Source organism: Lissotriton vulgaris, chromosome 1_1, assembly GCF_964263255.1.
Source record: "Lissotriton vulgaris chromosome 1_1, aLisVul1.2, whole genome shotgun sequence".
In the NCBI taxonomy this organism is placed as follows: Eukaryota; Metazoa; Chordata; class Amphibia; order Caudata; family Salamandridae; genus Lissotriton; species Lissotriton vulgaris.
In genome coordinates, this window is record NC_141685.1 from 735,741,435 (window position 1) to 735,759,588 (window position 18,154).

At 47.4% G+C, this 18,154-nt stretch overlaps 1 protein-coding gene across 1 annotated transcript in view; it reads left to right on the plus strand.

Moving 5' to 3' along the window:
- Positions 1–18,154, plus strand: part of LOC147747734 (uncharacterized) — a 319,281-nt gene that overhangs the window by 271,541 nt on the left and 29,586 nt on the right. Inside the window, exons 9-10 of the mRNA XM_086926074.1 lie at positions 9,620–9,679; positions 10,308–10,370. Coding sequence (XP_086782200.1) covers positions 9,620–9,679; positions 10,308–10,370 — 123 coding nt within the window. The remainder of the gene's footprint in view (positions 1–9,619; positions 9,680–10,307; positions 10,371–18,154) is intronic.

The window sequence follows — 18,154 nt, forward strand, 5'->3', positions numbered from 1 at the left end:
CTTTTCGGGCGATGTCCAATCAATTCTTTTGGACATGCCCTTTGATGGCTGTCGCTTGTTTGGCGACCAAGTGGACAATGCGTTCAAGTGCTTTAAGGATTCTAGGGCTACAGCCAGATGCTTGGGCCTTGCGTCCTCCTCTCGTCACGCGCAGTCAGCTTTTCGCCCCTTTCGTGGCTACGGAGGGGTTGACCCCAACACGTTCCATCCACAGCCACAGACCTGCGCAAGCTACTCCGCCTATGTGCTGCCGGAGACATGGGACCCAGCATAGTGGGTCTGGAGGCTAGCGGGTGGGACAGTCCACCAGCACCCCCTCTGCAGCAGTCTCCAAACCTTCCTAGTCCGACCCTCCAGGGCCATCAGTTGCCAGTGGGCGGCAGGATCCGCCTTCACCTCTCCCACTGGCAACACATCACGTCAGACAGGTGGGTTTTGCAGATAGTCCGAAGGGGCTACTCCCTCCCCTTCATGACTACCCCTCCATCCATGCCACCTACATTCCATCGCATGTCGGAGGATCACTTGGCCCTTACCTGCCAGGAAGTTACGGCTCTCTTGGCCAAGCGAGCCATCGAGTGCATCCCTGTGCCAGAAGTAGGTTGTGGTTGCTACTCCCACTAGTTTCTGGTACCCAAGAAGGACAAAGGCCTGCATCCTATTTTAGATCTCAGGGACATCAACCGCTCCTTCCGAAAGGAGAAGTTCAAGATTTTGAGATTGGCTCAGGTTCTGTCTGCTCTCGACCCTGGAGACTGGATGGTAGCGTTGGACTTGCAGGACGCCTATTCCCACATCCCTGTCCTGCCGGTCCACAGGCGTTACCTACGGTTCACACGAGGCCAGGAGCATTTTCAGTTTACCTTGCTCTACTTTTGCCTCACCAGCGTCCCTCTGGTGTTCATGAAAGTGATGGCGGTAGTTGCAGCTCATCGGTGCAGATAAGGAGTTCCAATCTTTCCCCTATCTCGACGACTGGCTGTTGAAGGCGTGCTCTCCCCAGGATGTCATCTCCCACCTGCAGACTACGGTAGACCTCCTGCCTTGCTGGGGTTCACTAACAACATGCCAAAGTCACAACTGATTTACTCTCAGAAGCTCCTTTTCATTGAAGCAGATCTGTATACAACACAGTTTCTGGCTTATCCTTCCAAACAGCGAGACTGGGATATTCGGGCTATGATTCTTACCTTTCAGCCTCTAACCCGGGTTTCGGTCAAAATGATCCTGAGGCTCCTTTGCCTCATGGCCTCCTGCATCCTGCTATTGGATCGTGGCAGGTGGCATATGCGGGCTCTGCAGTTCGAGCTGAAGTTGCAGTGGGCACAGCATCATGGGAATCTTTCAGATTGCGTCCCGATCTCGGAGGACACTGCACCCCTTTTGCAGTGTTGGATAATGAACCAGGATAAGGTCAACGGCAGATCCCTGTCCCTTCCCCAACCAGAGTTCACAGTGGTGACAGATGCCTCACTTCTGGGGTGTGGCGTGGCTGCCACATGGGAGAGGAGAAGATCAGAGGCCTCTGGTCTCAGCAGAGTCCAGGCTCCACATCAACTTTCAGGAGCTTCAGGTGATTCATCTTGCACTGAAGGCATTCCTTCCCTCTGTTCTGGGAAAAGTAGTATAGGTGTTCATGGACAACACCACCGCCATGTGGTACTGCAACAAACATGGCTGGGTGGGGTTGGGTTGTGGACCCTATATCAAGAGGCTCTCCACCTTTGGACATGGCTGGAACATCAGGGCATATCTTTGGTGGTTCATCACCTGGCAAGTTCACTGAACGCCGGGGCGGACAAACTCAGCCGCAGGTGCATGATGGATCACGAATGGCATCTTCACTCGGGGGTGGTGCAAGGTCTCTTCAGCAGTGGGGAGAGCCTTGGTTCGATCTATTCGCCACCAAAGAGAACGCGCAATGTCAGCAGCTCTGCACGTTGGAATTTCCAAGGCAGGACTCGCTCAGCTATGCTTTTTCTCGCAAGTGGAGTTGCGGTCTTCTATACTCCTATCCGCTAATACCACTTCTGCCAAGAGTGCTAAAGAAGATCAAGCGCTACCAGGGCCAATTCATTCTTGTGGCTTTTGATTTGGCATGAAGAGTCTGGTATCCCAAGCTATTGCACATGGCCATCGATCCTCCGATCAGACTGCCTCTTGTAGAAGATCTTCTGTCGCCGCAGCAGGGGATGGTCCGAACCTGTCCAACCTCTGCTCGCAGGGTGAGTGAGGTTAAGGCTCTGTCTTCCAAGCCTCCTTTCCTTGCTGTTCATCCGGACAAGTTTGTCCTGAAAACTGGACCTTCTTTTCTCCCCAAAGTGGTAACCTCTTTCCACATTAGACAGACCATTACTTTGCCCACCTTCTTCCCGCCCGTCTCCTGCAAAAGAGGAAGAGAGACTCCACCGTCTGGATCCAAAACATGGGCCATCCTTCTATCTGGATCGCACAAAGGAATTCCGGGTGGATGACCGGCTCTTTGTTGGTTATGTGGGTGCAAGAAAGGTCGGGCTGTGTAAAAACGGACCATCTCTCGTGGTCGGTTCTTTGCATCTAAATCTGTTATTGCTTGGCAAAAAAGGAACCTCCGGTGGGACTGCACGCTCACTCCACAAGGGTGACAGCAGCCTCTACTGCTTTGGGACGTGGAGTCCCCCTCAGTGACATCTGCCAGGCAGCAACATGGGCATCCCTGCACACGTTCACAAAACACTACTGCCTGGACAGCCAAGTCGGGAGAGACGGCTTCTTTGGCCGTTCTGTTCTCCAGGACTTTCTTGTGTGAACTTAGTTCGCAGACCCACCTCCGGGGTTGGTATTGCTGGGGTATCCATTCTAAGGTAAGGAATCTATAACTAATAGTCTCTTTCAGATGAACAATTTACTTACTTTCGATAACGATGTATCTGTAAGAGGCATATATTTGTTATAGAATCCTTACCGCCCGACCCATCCTCCCCGTTGCGCGAACTGACTTCTAGGATTAGGGACTCCCTTTCAGGGCCCTAGTTTTGTGCACCAGTGGTCAGTGTCTTGCATAGCTCTGCGCTTCTGGCGTGGAATGTTGTGTAAAGAACTGACAGCGCGTGAGGGCAGCGTCTAAGTAGATACCACGACATTATCCCAGCGATCACGACGCCAACGATGAACGCAGAGTCAACCGAGGTGCAGGGGTCCTGCTACGAAAATATTTCTTCGGATACAGTCTGACACCTGGGGCTAATTCTAGGGTAAGGAATCTATAACCAATATATGTCTCTTACAGATATATTGTTCCATAAGGTAAGTAACTTGATCGTCGAGAATAGTCCCCTCTATGCCGGCTTCGTAGAATCTTTGTATTATGTTGATTTCTTGCATGTAGAGAAAGTCAAAAATAAACATGATGAAAAGAAAGAAGCTCTCTTTCTACAGGTCTCTAACAACCTTTCTTAAGAAAACCTCATTTAGAAATTACGCTGGATTGTTGTTCTTCCATTAACTTCCAAGGTCCTATTAAAAACTTGCTTAATACTTACAGTTATCTGTGGAATCTCATCTCATATTTAATACCGCCCCGTTTGGTTTCTGCCACAACATCGCGCCCACTTGTACTAGTCTGAGATTACATCCTCGCGTAGTCTGACACCAATACAATCAGTTTGCTGATCCACTTTCACCTCTTTTCACGACATATTCAATAACCATGCACAGTGAAACGCTACAGTGGACCATGATTGCCTATGGGCCAACACTGGAAAGCTTAAGGTCATCTCCAAAGTGATTTTGAACACTTCAGACAGGCATTTATTTCCATATGATGAGAAAATACTAACAAATCTCAATCAAAGGACCAATCGAAGGTTGTTGCAATCAGAATATAGGCGGGCAATGGTGGGGGGGAAGCAACAAGCCAGGGGGTAATGTGTAGCTGGTGGGGGGAGAGGTACACCAGCGAGAAAGCAACGGATGGTGGTTTGGAAGTAAACATGGGTGAGAGCTGGAGGTGTGCGGGGAGAAGCACAGGGACGGTAGAGAGCAAGACAGAGGGCAGGCTAAGAGTAGTTCACGAGAGAGACTGCTGGGTAAAACAGGCACCCTCATTAACACTTACCCGAAAATAAAAAAGTAGTGCTTGAAAAGTAAGCATAGGAAGTATAGAAGCCTGCCAATCAAAAGTGATGCTCCAGGTGGGGAACAAACACAAGTCTAACAAGCGCAGACACAAACAAGAAGCAGGCAAATGAAAGTAACAGGAAAGCCAATCAGGGGGTTTGTAGAGTGCACTACTCAGCCGTGAGGGTCTCGAGGCGCGAGGGGGCAGCTCCGGATCAGTTGAAGAGCCAGATCTTGAGGTCCTTCCTGAACGTGTGGAGGGTGCGGGGGCGTCTGATGTTCACAGGGAGCTCTTTCCTGGTCTTTGCTGCGAGGTAGAAGAAAGCTCTCCCGCCTGCTCTGTTGCTGCAGATGCAGGGGACCTCTGCCAGGGCAAAGTCTGCAGAGCGGAGGTTCCTCTTGGGTACGTGGAAGGAGACTCTCTTGTTGGGGTATTTGGGTCCGATATTTTTGAGGGATTTGGAGGCGTGGGTGAGGAGTTTGAAGGTGACCTTCACAACGGGGAGCCAGTGGAGGTCTTGTAGATGTTGGGTCATGTGTTCATGGCGAGGTGTCCCGAGTAAGAGTCTCGCTGCACCTTTTGGATGGTTTGCAGCTTGTGTAGAAAAGTTCTGTTCATTCCGGCGTAAAAGGGGTTGGCATAGTCCAGTCTGCTGGTTATGAGCGCATGGGTGACGATCCTACTGCAGTCGGGGGGGATCCATTTGAAGGTCTTGCGGAGGATGCGCAGGCAGGTGAAGCTGGTGGAGGCGACTGCATTGATCTGGCGGTTCATGGAGAGGGAGGAGTCTAGGATGATGCTGAGGTTTAGAGCGTGGTTTGTAGGGGTGGGTGGGTTCCCGAGGGAGGAGGGCCCCTAGGTGTTGTCCCAGGCAGAGATGCAGGGTCTGAGGAGTTGAGCTTCAGACAGCTGTCTTTCATCCAGGCTGCGACATTCTTCATTCCTTCATGGATGCAGAGTCTGGTGTCTTCGGGATTCTTCGTGAGTGAGAGGATGAGCTGGGTGTCGTCGGCGTAGGATATTCTGCTGAGCCCAAGCTGTGTGACGATGGCTGCAAGGGGGGCCATGTAGATGTTGAAGAGCGTGGGGCTGAGCGATGAACCTTGGGGCACACCGCAGTTGATGTTGGTGTGTTCTGAGCGGAAAGGAGAGAGTCTGATCTTCTGGGTTCGACCGGAAAGAAAGGATTGGATCCATTTTAGGGCGGTTCCTTGTATCTCTGCGTCATGTCTGGCTGTGAGCGTGCAATGTGAAACCGTGTTGAAGGCTGCGGAGAGGTCTAGTAGGATGAGGGCAGCGGTGTGTCCCTGGTAGAGTAGCATGCGGATTTCATCAATGGCTGCTAGGAGGGTGGTCTATGTGCTGTGGTTGCTGCGGAATCCAGACTGGGAGGAGTCTCGGATGGAGTTCTTATATGAAGGTGGTCAGCTGGGTGTTTACAAGTCTCTCTGTGACTTTGGCTGTGAAGGGGAGGAGAGAGATGGGCTGGTCGTTTTTCAGGTCAGTTGGATCGTCCGTAGGTTTCTTGAAGAGGGGTTTAACCTCCGCCCACTTCCAGTCGTCTGGGAGACGCCGGATCCGAAGGAGGCGTTGATGGTCCGTCCTAGTTCGGGTGCAATGGGGGCGGCATCCCTGTGGAACATGTGCCATAGGCAGGGGTCCGTTGGGGCTCCTGAGTCGGTTTTCATCATGGTAGAGACGGATGAGTTAGACGGTGGCAGGATTCCAGGTCATGATGATAGGCTTGTCTGCAGCTGTGTCGAGGGGGGTGGTGTCTGGCATCTGTCGCTGAAGTTGTCGTAGAGGTCCTTGATCTTAAGATGGAAGTAGGAGCTGAGCTTGTCGCAGAGTTCCTGGGAAGGTGTGATGTCCGTGGCCTCGCAGGGGGGTTTGGCGAACTGCTGTATGACGATTGAACAGTTACTAGGCGTTGGTCCGGACTTTGTCTCTTATGAAGGTTTGTTTGGTGTCTCTAATGCGCTAATGGTATTCCTTCAGGGCGCTCCTTTCGTTGTTTTTTTTTGGTTTTTTTTTTTTTGTTTTGAAAACCTTTATTTTCGTAAACACAGTACACAGCGTCTGCCTACAACCACTGCGGGCCGGCCGCTATGACAACATACAACCATTCCGGGGTACCTTGCGCTGCAACAGATAAAAGATAAGAACACTACGATGGATTTGCAAGGAGCCACAGGAAAAGCATAAAGAGGGTTTCATTTTATGTTTTTGACGAATCGTCCTAAAGTCAGACAGGGTAGCTGAGTGGGCGAGCCACATGAAGGATATCCACAAGTTATACATCGTTAACAAAATATTGGCGTGAATCATTTACAATAAGGATACACAAGCACAGAAATAGATGTCGCCCCAATTAGCGCCCGCCCAATCAATATATCACATCAGGAGTTACAATCTAGCTTGTCTACGGTATGATAGGATATGGAAGGGTTCATTATATAGCAACAATAAAGGATCTAACGACATATAAGAAGGACACTTGTTACATGGGAAAAGTCATGACAGGATATGCGCCCTCAAACGATAGTGGAAAAAGGAAGGAAAAGCAAGTTCTGTAAGCATTCAATGACTATGTAGTAAAATCGATATCTTGATAATGGAATCAATAAACCATGTGAGAAAGACATAGACGCAAACCACAAAGAAACGTCCCGTGAAGAACCAAACCCAACCTCCCGTCTGACCCGAGATATATAGGAAGAAGAGAGAAATAAGAATAAAGATAAGAAGAAGGCCATAGAAACAAAAAGAGAAAGGAATAAAGACCCAACCCCCCCACCCTGCACGTCGAAGAGGCTACGGCCCACCCCCCCCTACTAACGTGCCTGTCGCCCCAAGAGTACCCACATAAGGGAAAAGACAGGGGAAAGACAACCCCCGGAGAAGAAGGAAGAGCGGAGGAGGGCCAGATAAAACAAACAAGCAATCAATGGATTCGCCCTCGGCCGCCCCTCCCCCGACCCCAACCCGACACCGCACCAACGTTCACCTCCCCAGCTGTCCAATGTAATCACCAGCATTGTCCGCAGCAGAACAAAGTAAAGAAAGAGAAAACATCTTCAACCTTGTCCCTGTCGTTCCAGCCAGTCAATAAAGTCCAGTCGAGCAGCAGCCATCTTAGACGTAATCGAGCCAAACACCATCCACAGTGGTCTGTTCAACGTGAAGCCAAACCGGGCAGAACTACCCAGTAACGGTGGAAACACAGCAGCAATACCTGAGAGTTGACCGGCCAGGACCATAGCAACAACCCCATAATGAGACAAAGGGACCCATCGAGGGGCCACAAAGTAGATCCAAAGCATGGTGTCCAAAAAGAAACCTCCAGCCGACGGATAGGATCTAGAGTCCCGCAACTCGTCATATCCTGACTGGGTAGCGCGGCGGCCACTATCCCCGGGGGCGTCCAGTGCTGTTACATACGTCTGGGTAGACTGGCAGCCACCGTCGAGCACAGGATGGGGCAAGGCGCACAAAGCATGACGAGCAGCGTCGGCAAGCGGGAGCCCAGCAGGCAATATAGTATCCAGTCGGCCCTCTAGGACCTGGGCATTGAAACACATAGAAGCTCGCAGGTTATTCAGAGCGCCCAGAACAGCAGCAATCCCAAGAGGTTCCTCTGTAGAAGTTTCATGCACCCGGAGGGCGCCGCCATATTGCCGTCTTCGCATATGTCCACCGGTGCCCATCGCAATAACAGTGTTAGATCCACGAGGTACTGGAGCCGCGGGGTTGGCAACCGCAATCTGTCCCTGGCCACCAAGAACCAGCCACAATGTAGCATGCACCTTAATGAGCTCTCTGATCAGTCCTCCGGGGTCGGCAGTCCCAAAATATTAAGCGCTCGGTGAAAGATGGCACTCACCGTAGCGCTAAGGAACAATCAGGCTCCCAGTGCCAGCCACAAGTTAACAAAGCGCCGGCAACAATTGCAGGCAGTAAGTGTAGAGGTGCGCAGGGCCGGGCGTTACACTGTAGCAAGGAAGGAATTGCAACAGTAACTCGCCAGTCACCGGTCTCTCCGCTGCAAGCATCCACAGCTGCCGAGTTCTGGGGCAGCCGTCTCCGGGAACAAAGACCCGGTCGCCCACGCGCCACGCTGGAACGAAAGTAGGGACGTATCGCCAGTTCTGCCGCAGGATATTCAGCGGGGAGCACACCATTGGAATCAGGATCGCCACCCGGTTCCGAAACGCCGACGCGTTACCAGGATGGATGCCAGGATCAGCGGTGTTACGGAAAGAAAGCGGGCGGGTCGGCGGAGCCGAGGAGTCAGGCGGCCATCATGGTTGCAGGCTAGCGCTCCTTTGGTTGTTACGCACCTCCTTGGTTTTCTGGTTTTGCAACCAATGGCGAGCAATGAGCGGGCTTCAAGTCCCTTCATATTCTTGGTAAGCCACAGACTGCTCATGAAATGATGGTTTAATTTGTTGACCTTTTATAAAGCACTCAAGATTTTACCTTGAGTAGCTACATATAAAAAGCTTCCTCACTTGCTGTCTGAAACATTAATCTCTCAACTATACCCATCTCTTAGAGCTGTTCTTGTTCATAATTGTTCACCAGTTTTTCTCATCTAACTTATGTTGAGGTTTGCGCTCAATAAATGCTTTAATGCATAAGTGTCATCAATACTTGTTTCCACTATAATATTGCTCTATACCTTTTAACGCTAGAAAAATATTGTGATGGACAGCACACAGTGCCAGTCTGAGTACCACAGAAGTGCTGAAAGATGTGATCATGTAATATGGAAATGTTAGCATTGTCTACTTCCTGCAGAGAGGATCGTACTAAAATTAATGTACTAATTTCACATCTGACACTATGACATGTCAAATCTTTTTAACACCACATCCTTGTTTTGCACTTGGTCATTTGATCCTGAACTGTCATCCCCACATAAGTGTTTGTTTTTTGGAGGGATTAGCAATCCCTGATGGGAGGACTGACTTATTGATTGGAAGGTAGGTAGGAGGACCTACTTCTGTTTCATTAGTTCTTGAAAGGACTTCAGTAAAGATGTAAACACCTTTATAATCTAGGTTTGGATATGAAAAGGTCCTCTAGCCTGCTTCGTTAAGAGCACTCTCAATATACACATTCTCATACTTGCTTTGAAGTTTACTTTTGTGGGTTTTCCCTACTCCCCATGCTGCTAGTATTCAGTTTCTTCATCATTTTTGTTTTGCCCACTCTCATTGAAGGCTAATTTGTTGTGTTCTGGTCTTTGATGTTTGTTTCCCCTGTACGTATCAACACCCCATGGCAATGCCCACAACCCCATTCATGGTGTAGCACTGTAAACACTACTTATGTTGATACAGCCCTTTGTATTTTGCTACTCTGTCCTGTCCATTCCTGCTCTAATTCTATTTGGTGGTGGCCCCTGTTGCTAGCCTTTGCTGACAGCTGGCAAACTCAGAAGAAAGGAAAAGGCAGACTTTTCACACAGTTTGTGTAAGCCAGTGTGTAATAAGACTCCTTTCCTGCTTCTTCCAGCTCGAAGTCCGAAACTGCACAATGCAAGCTCAGCTGTACACCCCAATCTCTACTCTGACGGTACAGTATTCCCTAATGCTAGAATTGTACATAAATGCCTCTCATATAATCAGTTTCCTCTACTGGGTATGCCTTTTCTGAACCCCAGTGACTCTGGTGATAGTAGGAAAAGCATGACATCCATGTTCTTCCTTTCTGTACCACGCACTATAAATTCTCTTCAGTTAGCACAATTATATCCACACCTTTTCATTACATATATACTTCCCTTTTTAGTTGTAAAGTTATTCTCATCTGTTCCTCGTTACGTTCCCCGTTACGTTCCCTTCCTTCTTTTACCTTTGTGTCCCTGTTTAGCTCCTTTTTTCTGTTCCCTCCATTTTCTGCAAACCATTTCATGCATTTTTCAAAACTCATTCAGTCATTCCCTCTCCTTTCTTAGTCCTTTATGTTGTGTTTTATTTGAAAAGACGCAGTTGGAAAGTGTTCTCTCTATTTCCGGCTTTGCTACCTGGATACCCTTCACTTTCAGCATCCTTGCCTCTTTTCTTACCTGCTCGTTCCCTTGTTTTCTCTTAACCTGTGCTTGCTGGACTCGATTTTAAGGAAAATTGATTCTGACGAGGCATTGGTGGGTTGCTTTCTCTGGAGAGGCCTACAGTTTTGTTCTTTTTTTCCTTTTCTTTAGATGAAAGTGATTCCAGGCCCTTAAAAAATAAAATGACCGAACATTTGGGAGCAGCCAATAAAGGTAATGTGATAAGGATTTATCCTGGCAAAGTGTCTAACTGTGTAATTATATCAAAAAGTATGGTCTTTCTTACAATTCAATTCAGGGATTGCTTTTAAACCCGTTCAACTTTGGATTCACAGAGAGCCCTTGACATCTATGGCAGTTTGTGGCTGATCCATTTGTCCTGTGAGAAAGGGAGATTCGTTGTGTGGTTTGTTGAGTTGGTGTGCAAGTCCATTTTTTGTTGTTGAAAGAGAAAATTCAGACAAGCATTTCTATCCATTTAAATGCAGAAATGGTAACACATATCAATTAAAAGACCATTCATAGGTTGTGCTAATCTGAATTAACCTCACTGTTTTGGAATAACTTTTTTCCCTATATTTCTTTGACTGTGGAAACTGCTGATGCCTTATTCATACACTAGAATTTATAGAGGTGATCTCTGTCACAAGTGCTGAGAGTGAATGTGTGCCACCAGAACAATCCCTACCTCTTAGATTGTTTACTAATTGATAACCAAAAAATACCACTGCATTGTAATTTCAACCAGTGCTGGGTCTTCTCCTGCTATCAGATTGCTGGCATGGTTTGCATCCAATGTTTTCAGCATGCAGTCAAAGCATCTATTCGTGGCTACACATTTGGGGTCAAAAGGAGGAATCGCAGTTCTCCAAAAAATCAGTAACTGCCAATTTGATAAAGATCTTATGTGGTGATCTCGGCACTTCTGCCTTCCTGCTTATGTCCCCGAAAGGGTCCAACATAGGTCTAGGAGGCTGGACCCGTGCCAGATTTGCAGGGATATCAGTGTAAGATACATTTATGTGAAACTAATTCAAATGGAAAAATTAAAGTTGGTGGTTTGTAAGAAGTGGACTCATTATATAGTGGACCAAAACGAGTTACACTGTGTAGAGAATCCAGGCAAACCCCAGTTAGTTTACAGTTCCATAAATGATAGTTCAAATGCTCTCTTTTGTGGTAGTATGCGCGAGCAGTTATTCTTATTAGAGTGTAGTGCTGTGCATTTTTTGTGTTCATAGAGGCAATAAATGAGACACAAGAATAAATCAGAGACCAATTTAGAACAAGAATTTATTTTAAAAACCAAATCCTAAATAAAAATGCATTGTCATTTACAATGCCAATAGCTCTAACTCTAGTAAATGCGAGACCTAATGCATTGCAAGTGCTGGTTTTCACAAGTCATTGGCATCAGGTTTGTAAACAGACTGTAAGTCTCACAATGCACCTATTCACTCAGTAGACGTCTAGTGTGCCTCATTACACTGCAGCCCAAATCCATTCCTTGTGAGATGGTTAATTGATGCCTTGCATTACAGGACTGAAAACTATTAACGTTTCCAATGGCAGTTATTTCCCTCTTCTCACCGCTATCCCTCCATCCCCGCGTCGCCACCTTACATTTCCCTGCACACTCGAAGTGAGCAATACAATCAATCCTTCAACCAGGTCATCGGGGAATGTAAGAGCTTCTGACACACTTTCTTTTGGATACATATTTCCGTCGTGCCATGCATTCATATATACACATGCCAATGTAGCAGCAGGCGGCCCCCTAATGGACTCCTTGAAGACGCAACAATTTTTTTTCAACAGCGTCACCAATCAAACATGTTGATGCAACATTAGCAGCGTAAAAACGGTGTAAGAATTGTGGGCAGTCCATGCTAAATAGCACAGCGCACTCATGAATAAAAAGCCATTTCATAAGACCATTCCATGTAGGGTGAAGCCCCCCCGCATCCCATCCCTGGGGTGGCGTCCTAAGGCCTCTGCTCATTCCCTAAAATCATCTTGTGGAAAAACAGGCTCTGAGCCACTTGCAGGCACATACAGTGCTGGCAAGAGAGGGTTGTGGCATGCCCTATGTGGCCAGCCATAGCCAGCTGCTATGGGAGGCACCAGGGTTATTTATTTAAGATTTGTCCTGTGACTTACGTCTAAGCTTGCCACACAAGGCTGGTGACTGGATTCAATTTAGAAAATTGAAGAATTCGCTAATTTCACAATAGGAATGTTTGAGTGGGCTTTAAGAACACACGTTACAATACATATAACCTTTCCACCAGACACGGGTTGCAAGGCCCAGACCTGCAAGAGATGACACGCTTGCGGCCTGAGCGAGCCAACAATTATGGACTGTGGGCCAATGCAGAGCTGAGCTTCAAAGGGAGGCAGCTAGGTCACCTAATTAATAAAGCTTCTTTGGGAACTTTAGGATTCTTTCAAAGTATGCTCAAAATTAGGTGCAGGGTAAACGCATGAATTCCCTACCTGGGAGAAAAGCCTTGCGTGACGTGCCTGGGTCTAGCCCCGTCTGTGCGTCTCACGCAGAAGAAAATGGCAAATCAATTAAATAACCAAGCACGGGCGCTAAAGTGAGCGGACCGCGCTGCAAATTAATTAAATAAACAAGCGTGGCCACAAATGTGAAAGCGGCCCTCGCTGCAAATTAATTAAATAACGAGCGCAGCCGCTAAAGTGAAAGTGGACCGCGCTATAAATAAAAAAAAATGCAAAATAGTGCTCTTACCCATGATAAAGCAGACCATGTAGCATAACAAATGGAGACAAGGCGGGAATAAATAGCCTATTTTTGCAGCATGAATCTTTCTGGATTCACTATGCTGTGCATATTCTGCAATCTGGTGGTTGGGTCCGGAATCGTAGTCTTTTTTCTCTTTTTTTTTTTTTTTTTTTTTCGTAGCCCAGGTGGGCGTCGACGTCCCACCATTTGGTGTACCTTCGGTGACATCGGCGTCCCACCATTTGGTGTACCTTCGGTGACGTAGGCATGCTACCACCCTTGTGCGCCATCTTCAGATTCTTTTTGTCCGCCGTTGGATCTGGATCGGCGCGTGAAGCTCCAGAAGTTTTGGAGGAAAAAAGGAGGAAATACTCCAACCAAACCAAACATGGCTGGCATTTTCTGGGACAGTCAATTACGCACGTTGGCAGACTTGACGGCGGAACGGGATGTAAACATGCTAGACCGCTTTCTTGTGTACTGAACGCAAATGGCACTAATCTCTGCCCTTCACCCTGAGACAGACGAGCGTGCAGACCTCTCCCCCACTAACAACAATTATTACCACGCCAGATGGCGCACACTTAGTTTCCAGGCTATAACGAAAGGAGTAGGCGCTCCGACCAATGATGGGTGGTGGAGCACGTGCGGCCTGGGAGAAAGACCTAGCACAGCCCTTGACTGATAAGATGTGGGCCTACTGTTATGAACAGACACTCCTAGTGTCTAATAATTATAAACACAAACTCCTGCACTTTAAATACCTACACAGAATCTATGTCACTCCTGTGATGCTCCCAAAGATGGACTACGAAATCGGACTGCTGTCCGAGATGTGCGATGGCGCATTATGATTTTCTTCATTTCGCATGGAATTGGGAGGCGGTGTTTGGGCATCTTGAACAAATGGTTGAAATTGAGCTCCCTCACACACCCTTGCTGACCCTACTGGGGTATGTGCTCCCGTTGAGCCGGGGGATAAGACATTTCACTGCAATTGCGCTAATACAGGCATAAAGACAGTTTTTCATGAACTGGGGTGGCACTGCCCTACCTCTAGTGGGGGAATGGCTCAGGGATATGATGTACTGTGATACGACTAGCGTTGTATATGCATCCCTGTAGGAAAGTGAGTTTCAGTTGCAGTAACCCCCCCACTCTTTGCCAGAGTACTGATGCACGTTTACTTGATATGCCCTGGTTCCCTGCCAAACAGGGTCCATGGGCCTGTGCTCTTTCCCTAAAGCTAACCCAATTGGCATCTCTTGCCACAGGTCAGCCCCTGGTAAATGTTACCACAGGTACCCAGGGACCAGGGAAGGCCTTTAAGGGCTGCAGCACTTATTGTGCCACTCTTAGAGGCCCGTACCTCTATACACACACACTGCCTTTGCAGGCTGTGTGTTTTGGTGTATAACCAAGTGAAGAGTCAACATGGCATACACCTCTGTGTGCCATGCCTACAACCCACTGCCCTGGCATAGATCAGTCACCCCTCCATCTGGATGCACTATACCAGCAGTGAGGGTACAGGTGCATGAGCCCTGTACCCCTACAGTGTCTAAGCCCATTCTTAGACATTGTAAGTGCAGTGCTCCCATTAAGAGTATATGGTGCTGGAAGTTTTTCTTTACGAACTCCACAGCACCATAATGGCTACACTGAAAACTGAGGAGTTTGGTATCAAACTTCTCAGCACATTAAACCCACACTGATGCCGGTGTGGGATTTAATGAAAAATGCACAAAGAGGGCATCTTAGAGATGCCCCCTGAAAACTAACCTACCATTAGTGTCCAGCTGCCTCCACCAGACATGTTGCTGGACCCCTGAGTCGAGAGCCTGCTTCTCTTTGGGGCCTCAAACAATGCACTACCTGGGACAAGGGGCCAAGCCTCCTCTCCCAGGAAAAACAAATGAGGAAGAGAGGTGTGACCACCTCTGCCAACTCCAGCCCTCAGGTGGAGGAGGCGAGGTGAAGCACAACTCTCAGTCCCCGCCATCTTGCAGATGGTGTGGACTAAGCCAACCAGGGACAGGCTCATGCCCCCTCCCACTGGAGGGTGTTTTCCTACCTGTAATGCCCCTAAATCTAGTTTTTGGGACACCCCTGAACCTTGCTTCCTCAGACAAAAAAGGCCGAATAGCCGTGCAGCAGCTAACAGGAATACGCCCACTGACTTGGCCCCAGCCCTACCGGCCGGTCTTGATAACCCCCCCCCCCCCCCCCCTCCCCCCTAAAACCTGCTCCTGCGAACTCCCGGTGTGTCCTGCAGCCAGCAACCTCAAAGACCCCAGAGGACCTGCCTGCTTTCAACTAACTAAAGTTCCGCATTGAATACAGAGACCAGCAGAGAGCAACAGGCAGGCAGAGGCAGAGGCAGAGAGGAACGCCACCCGCCATACTCCGCAGCGCCAGCTTGCCAAAAGTTTCTGCCCGCGATTTTAAGGATTCCTCCCGGTCGGCCCGGACCGGGGCCCCTCCGCAACCTGACGCCCACACTGTAGACTGGGTCGGAGGACTGAGGGGAGAACTGAGGAGCGATGAGGAGATCCGACGGAGCCCATTCGGCGTCTCCAGGGTTTCCAACCCCAGTGGGGGTGACCCGCTACGGTCTCCAGCTGGCAGCAGCAGCGAGCGGCATTTCTGGTGAGAGGAATCAGCCTGCTCTACTATTGGCGCAAATGTCGAAAACATCGGCATAATATATGTAATAGTATAACTACAAAGGAGTGGAGCTCCCGGTAAGGCGGACTAACTGTGTGTTAACAGAGGACCCAATAGCAGGATTGTTAGCAGGATCCGCGCTGCCACCATACACCCTGGTGAGACCGTGGATACGGGGGTGGCGCAGGGAATATACCCACCCCCCGGCAAGCAACCAAAAGAGCACGCTCTTGCCTATTGGAACCCCAGCCCTAGTTCCGGTACCAGTTCTGGCCCCAGATCCTGGCATCAGATAAGGGTTAGTTTAAGATTCAAGGAGGAATAAGAGTTCCATAAGGAGCCTTTTACTCGGCTGGAGAACCGCAGGTAGCAAGGGAGAAGACACAGCGGTTAATATAGCGGATAGTGTTCCGCCCGCAAATAACTTCAGGTCATCGGCTCACCTGGTGCACAAGCCGAGTCGAGCCCGGATCAATCATGAGATCTAGTAAAGTGAGGCAGGCTCCTGGAGAAAAGCCAACAGTCCTGAGGGGAACAACTAAACGGAGAAGACTCGACAAAACCAACGCCAACAAGGCAAGCAACTCATTGAAAAACCCACTAATTTCACCAATTGCTTCTTTATTTGAAAAATCTGCCTCAAACAAAAACACTGTATAGATGTGGGTATTGCACTCTGTTTAAATATGGCTTTATAGTTTGTTTGATAAGTGTGCTGCGCCAGATCAGTGCCTGCTAACTGTGTGAAACAATGTATGTGGCCTGGTATCACTAGATATCCAGGACTCGAGCGCGCACTACATGAATAAGAAATTTTCCAATAGAACGTTTAGCAAAAACACTTTATATCAATATATCATCAAATATTTGCAATGAAGTATATATTCAGTTTATACAATCATTTCAGAAATAAAGTGAACAAAACATTATTTCATTTGTACATATTTCACAAAAAACAATTTGTTCTGAAAACCCAATGCATTTCGGGGTTTAGCACCCCTTCGTCAGGGGTCTGTTGAAAAAGAAAAAGAAAGGAAACGCTATTACTAAGGATGCCTTGGAGGCTATTTGACTATGCTATATAAAGATACACGAATTCCTTACCAAAATCGAAGAATCATTCGATAAATATCGGATGATGTGTGCCGTAGTTTACGGTAAATCTAAAAGATCAGTGGAAAATGGAGAGATTCCTTAATTCGTCATTCATGAAATTTTTCGGAAATTGATAGTACTAGAATATGGGTATCATTTACCTGTGTCCTGCATGCGGGCTATCTGTCAAAGAAGACAAATATTCAATGGTGTTTAATTATGTTCATTCAGCATGTATCACATATTTACGTGATATGTGAACGTTTGAAAAAACTTCAGAAATGAACCTGAACGCTCACCTGTGAGTCTTGCTTACAGCGACAATTCGAGTCTAGAAAAATAATAATTAACCGTTTCAGTGTTACTGAGCATATCGAAACCAAACCGCTATGGTCCTATGTCCAAACTCTCAAAAGATATTTACCTGCGAGCCTTAACGTTAACGTAGACGGTCTCACTTGTATGGGAACGTCGTGTGAACTAAAGGGATGAAAGAGACGGATAAACGCTAAGTTTAGTAATCGGTTAGAACTAAATGTCTGTATTCTATAAACGGCGTCTAAGCGTTATTTCTTACCGGTCCGGTCTTTGCTGGTGCCAAGAACGGCGTTCCTGCCCGATATGTAGCGGCGAGTTCGGCAGCGGTTACCGTGGTCCCTTTTTAGTGTATACTCAGGGATATCAAAAATAAAAAAAGGACTGTTATTCCTTAGGAAGCGGCCGCCATTGCTAAGAGGAAAGTATTCCTTGCTTGTGTGTAATCGATTGAAAGAGTGATGGACATTATGAATCGAGGTTTTCTAAGTCCATCTTTTGTTGTAACGCGATCTCATTACAATACGTGAGGTTAAGAAGAGAGAAAAAAATTATAAAAAATAAGAAGAAAAGCAAAAGGGAAATTAACGTGATAAGGAGAGAAATGATACTTAATGAATTGCCCTTGAGTTTCGCATTTTTGCAGATAAAGTACATTAACATTGCATTGACAAGTATATATATCAATGAATCACCATATTGTCAATTTAGTTAAGGCTCGCAGGTAAATATCTTTTTAGAGTTTGGACATAGGACCATAGCGGTTTGGTTTCGATATGCTCAGTAACACTGAAACGATTCATTATTATTTTTCTAGACTCAAATTGTCGCTGTAAGCAAGACTCGCAGGTGAGCGTTCAGGTTCACTCCTGAAGTTTTTTCAAACGTTCACATATCACGTAAATATGTGATACATGCTGAATGAACATAATTAAACACCATTGAATATTTGTCTTCTTTGACAGATAGCCTGCATGCAGGACACAGGTAAATGATACCCATATTCTAGTACTATCAATTTTCGAAAAATTTCATGAATGACGAATTAAGGAATCTCTCCATTTTCCACTGATCTTTTAGATTTACCGTAAACTACGGCACACATCATCCGATATTTATCGAATGATTCTTCGATTTTGGTAAGGAATTCGTGTATCTTTAAATAGCATAG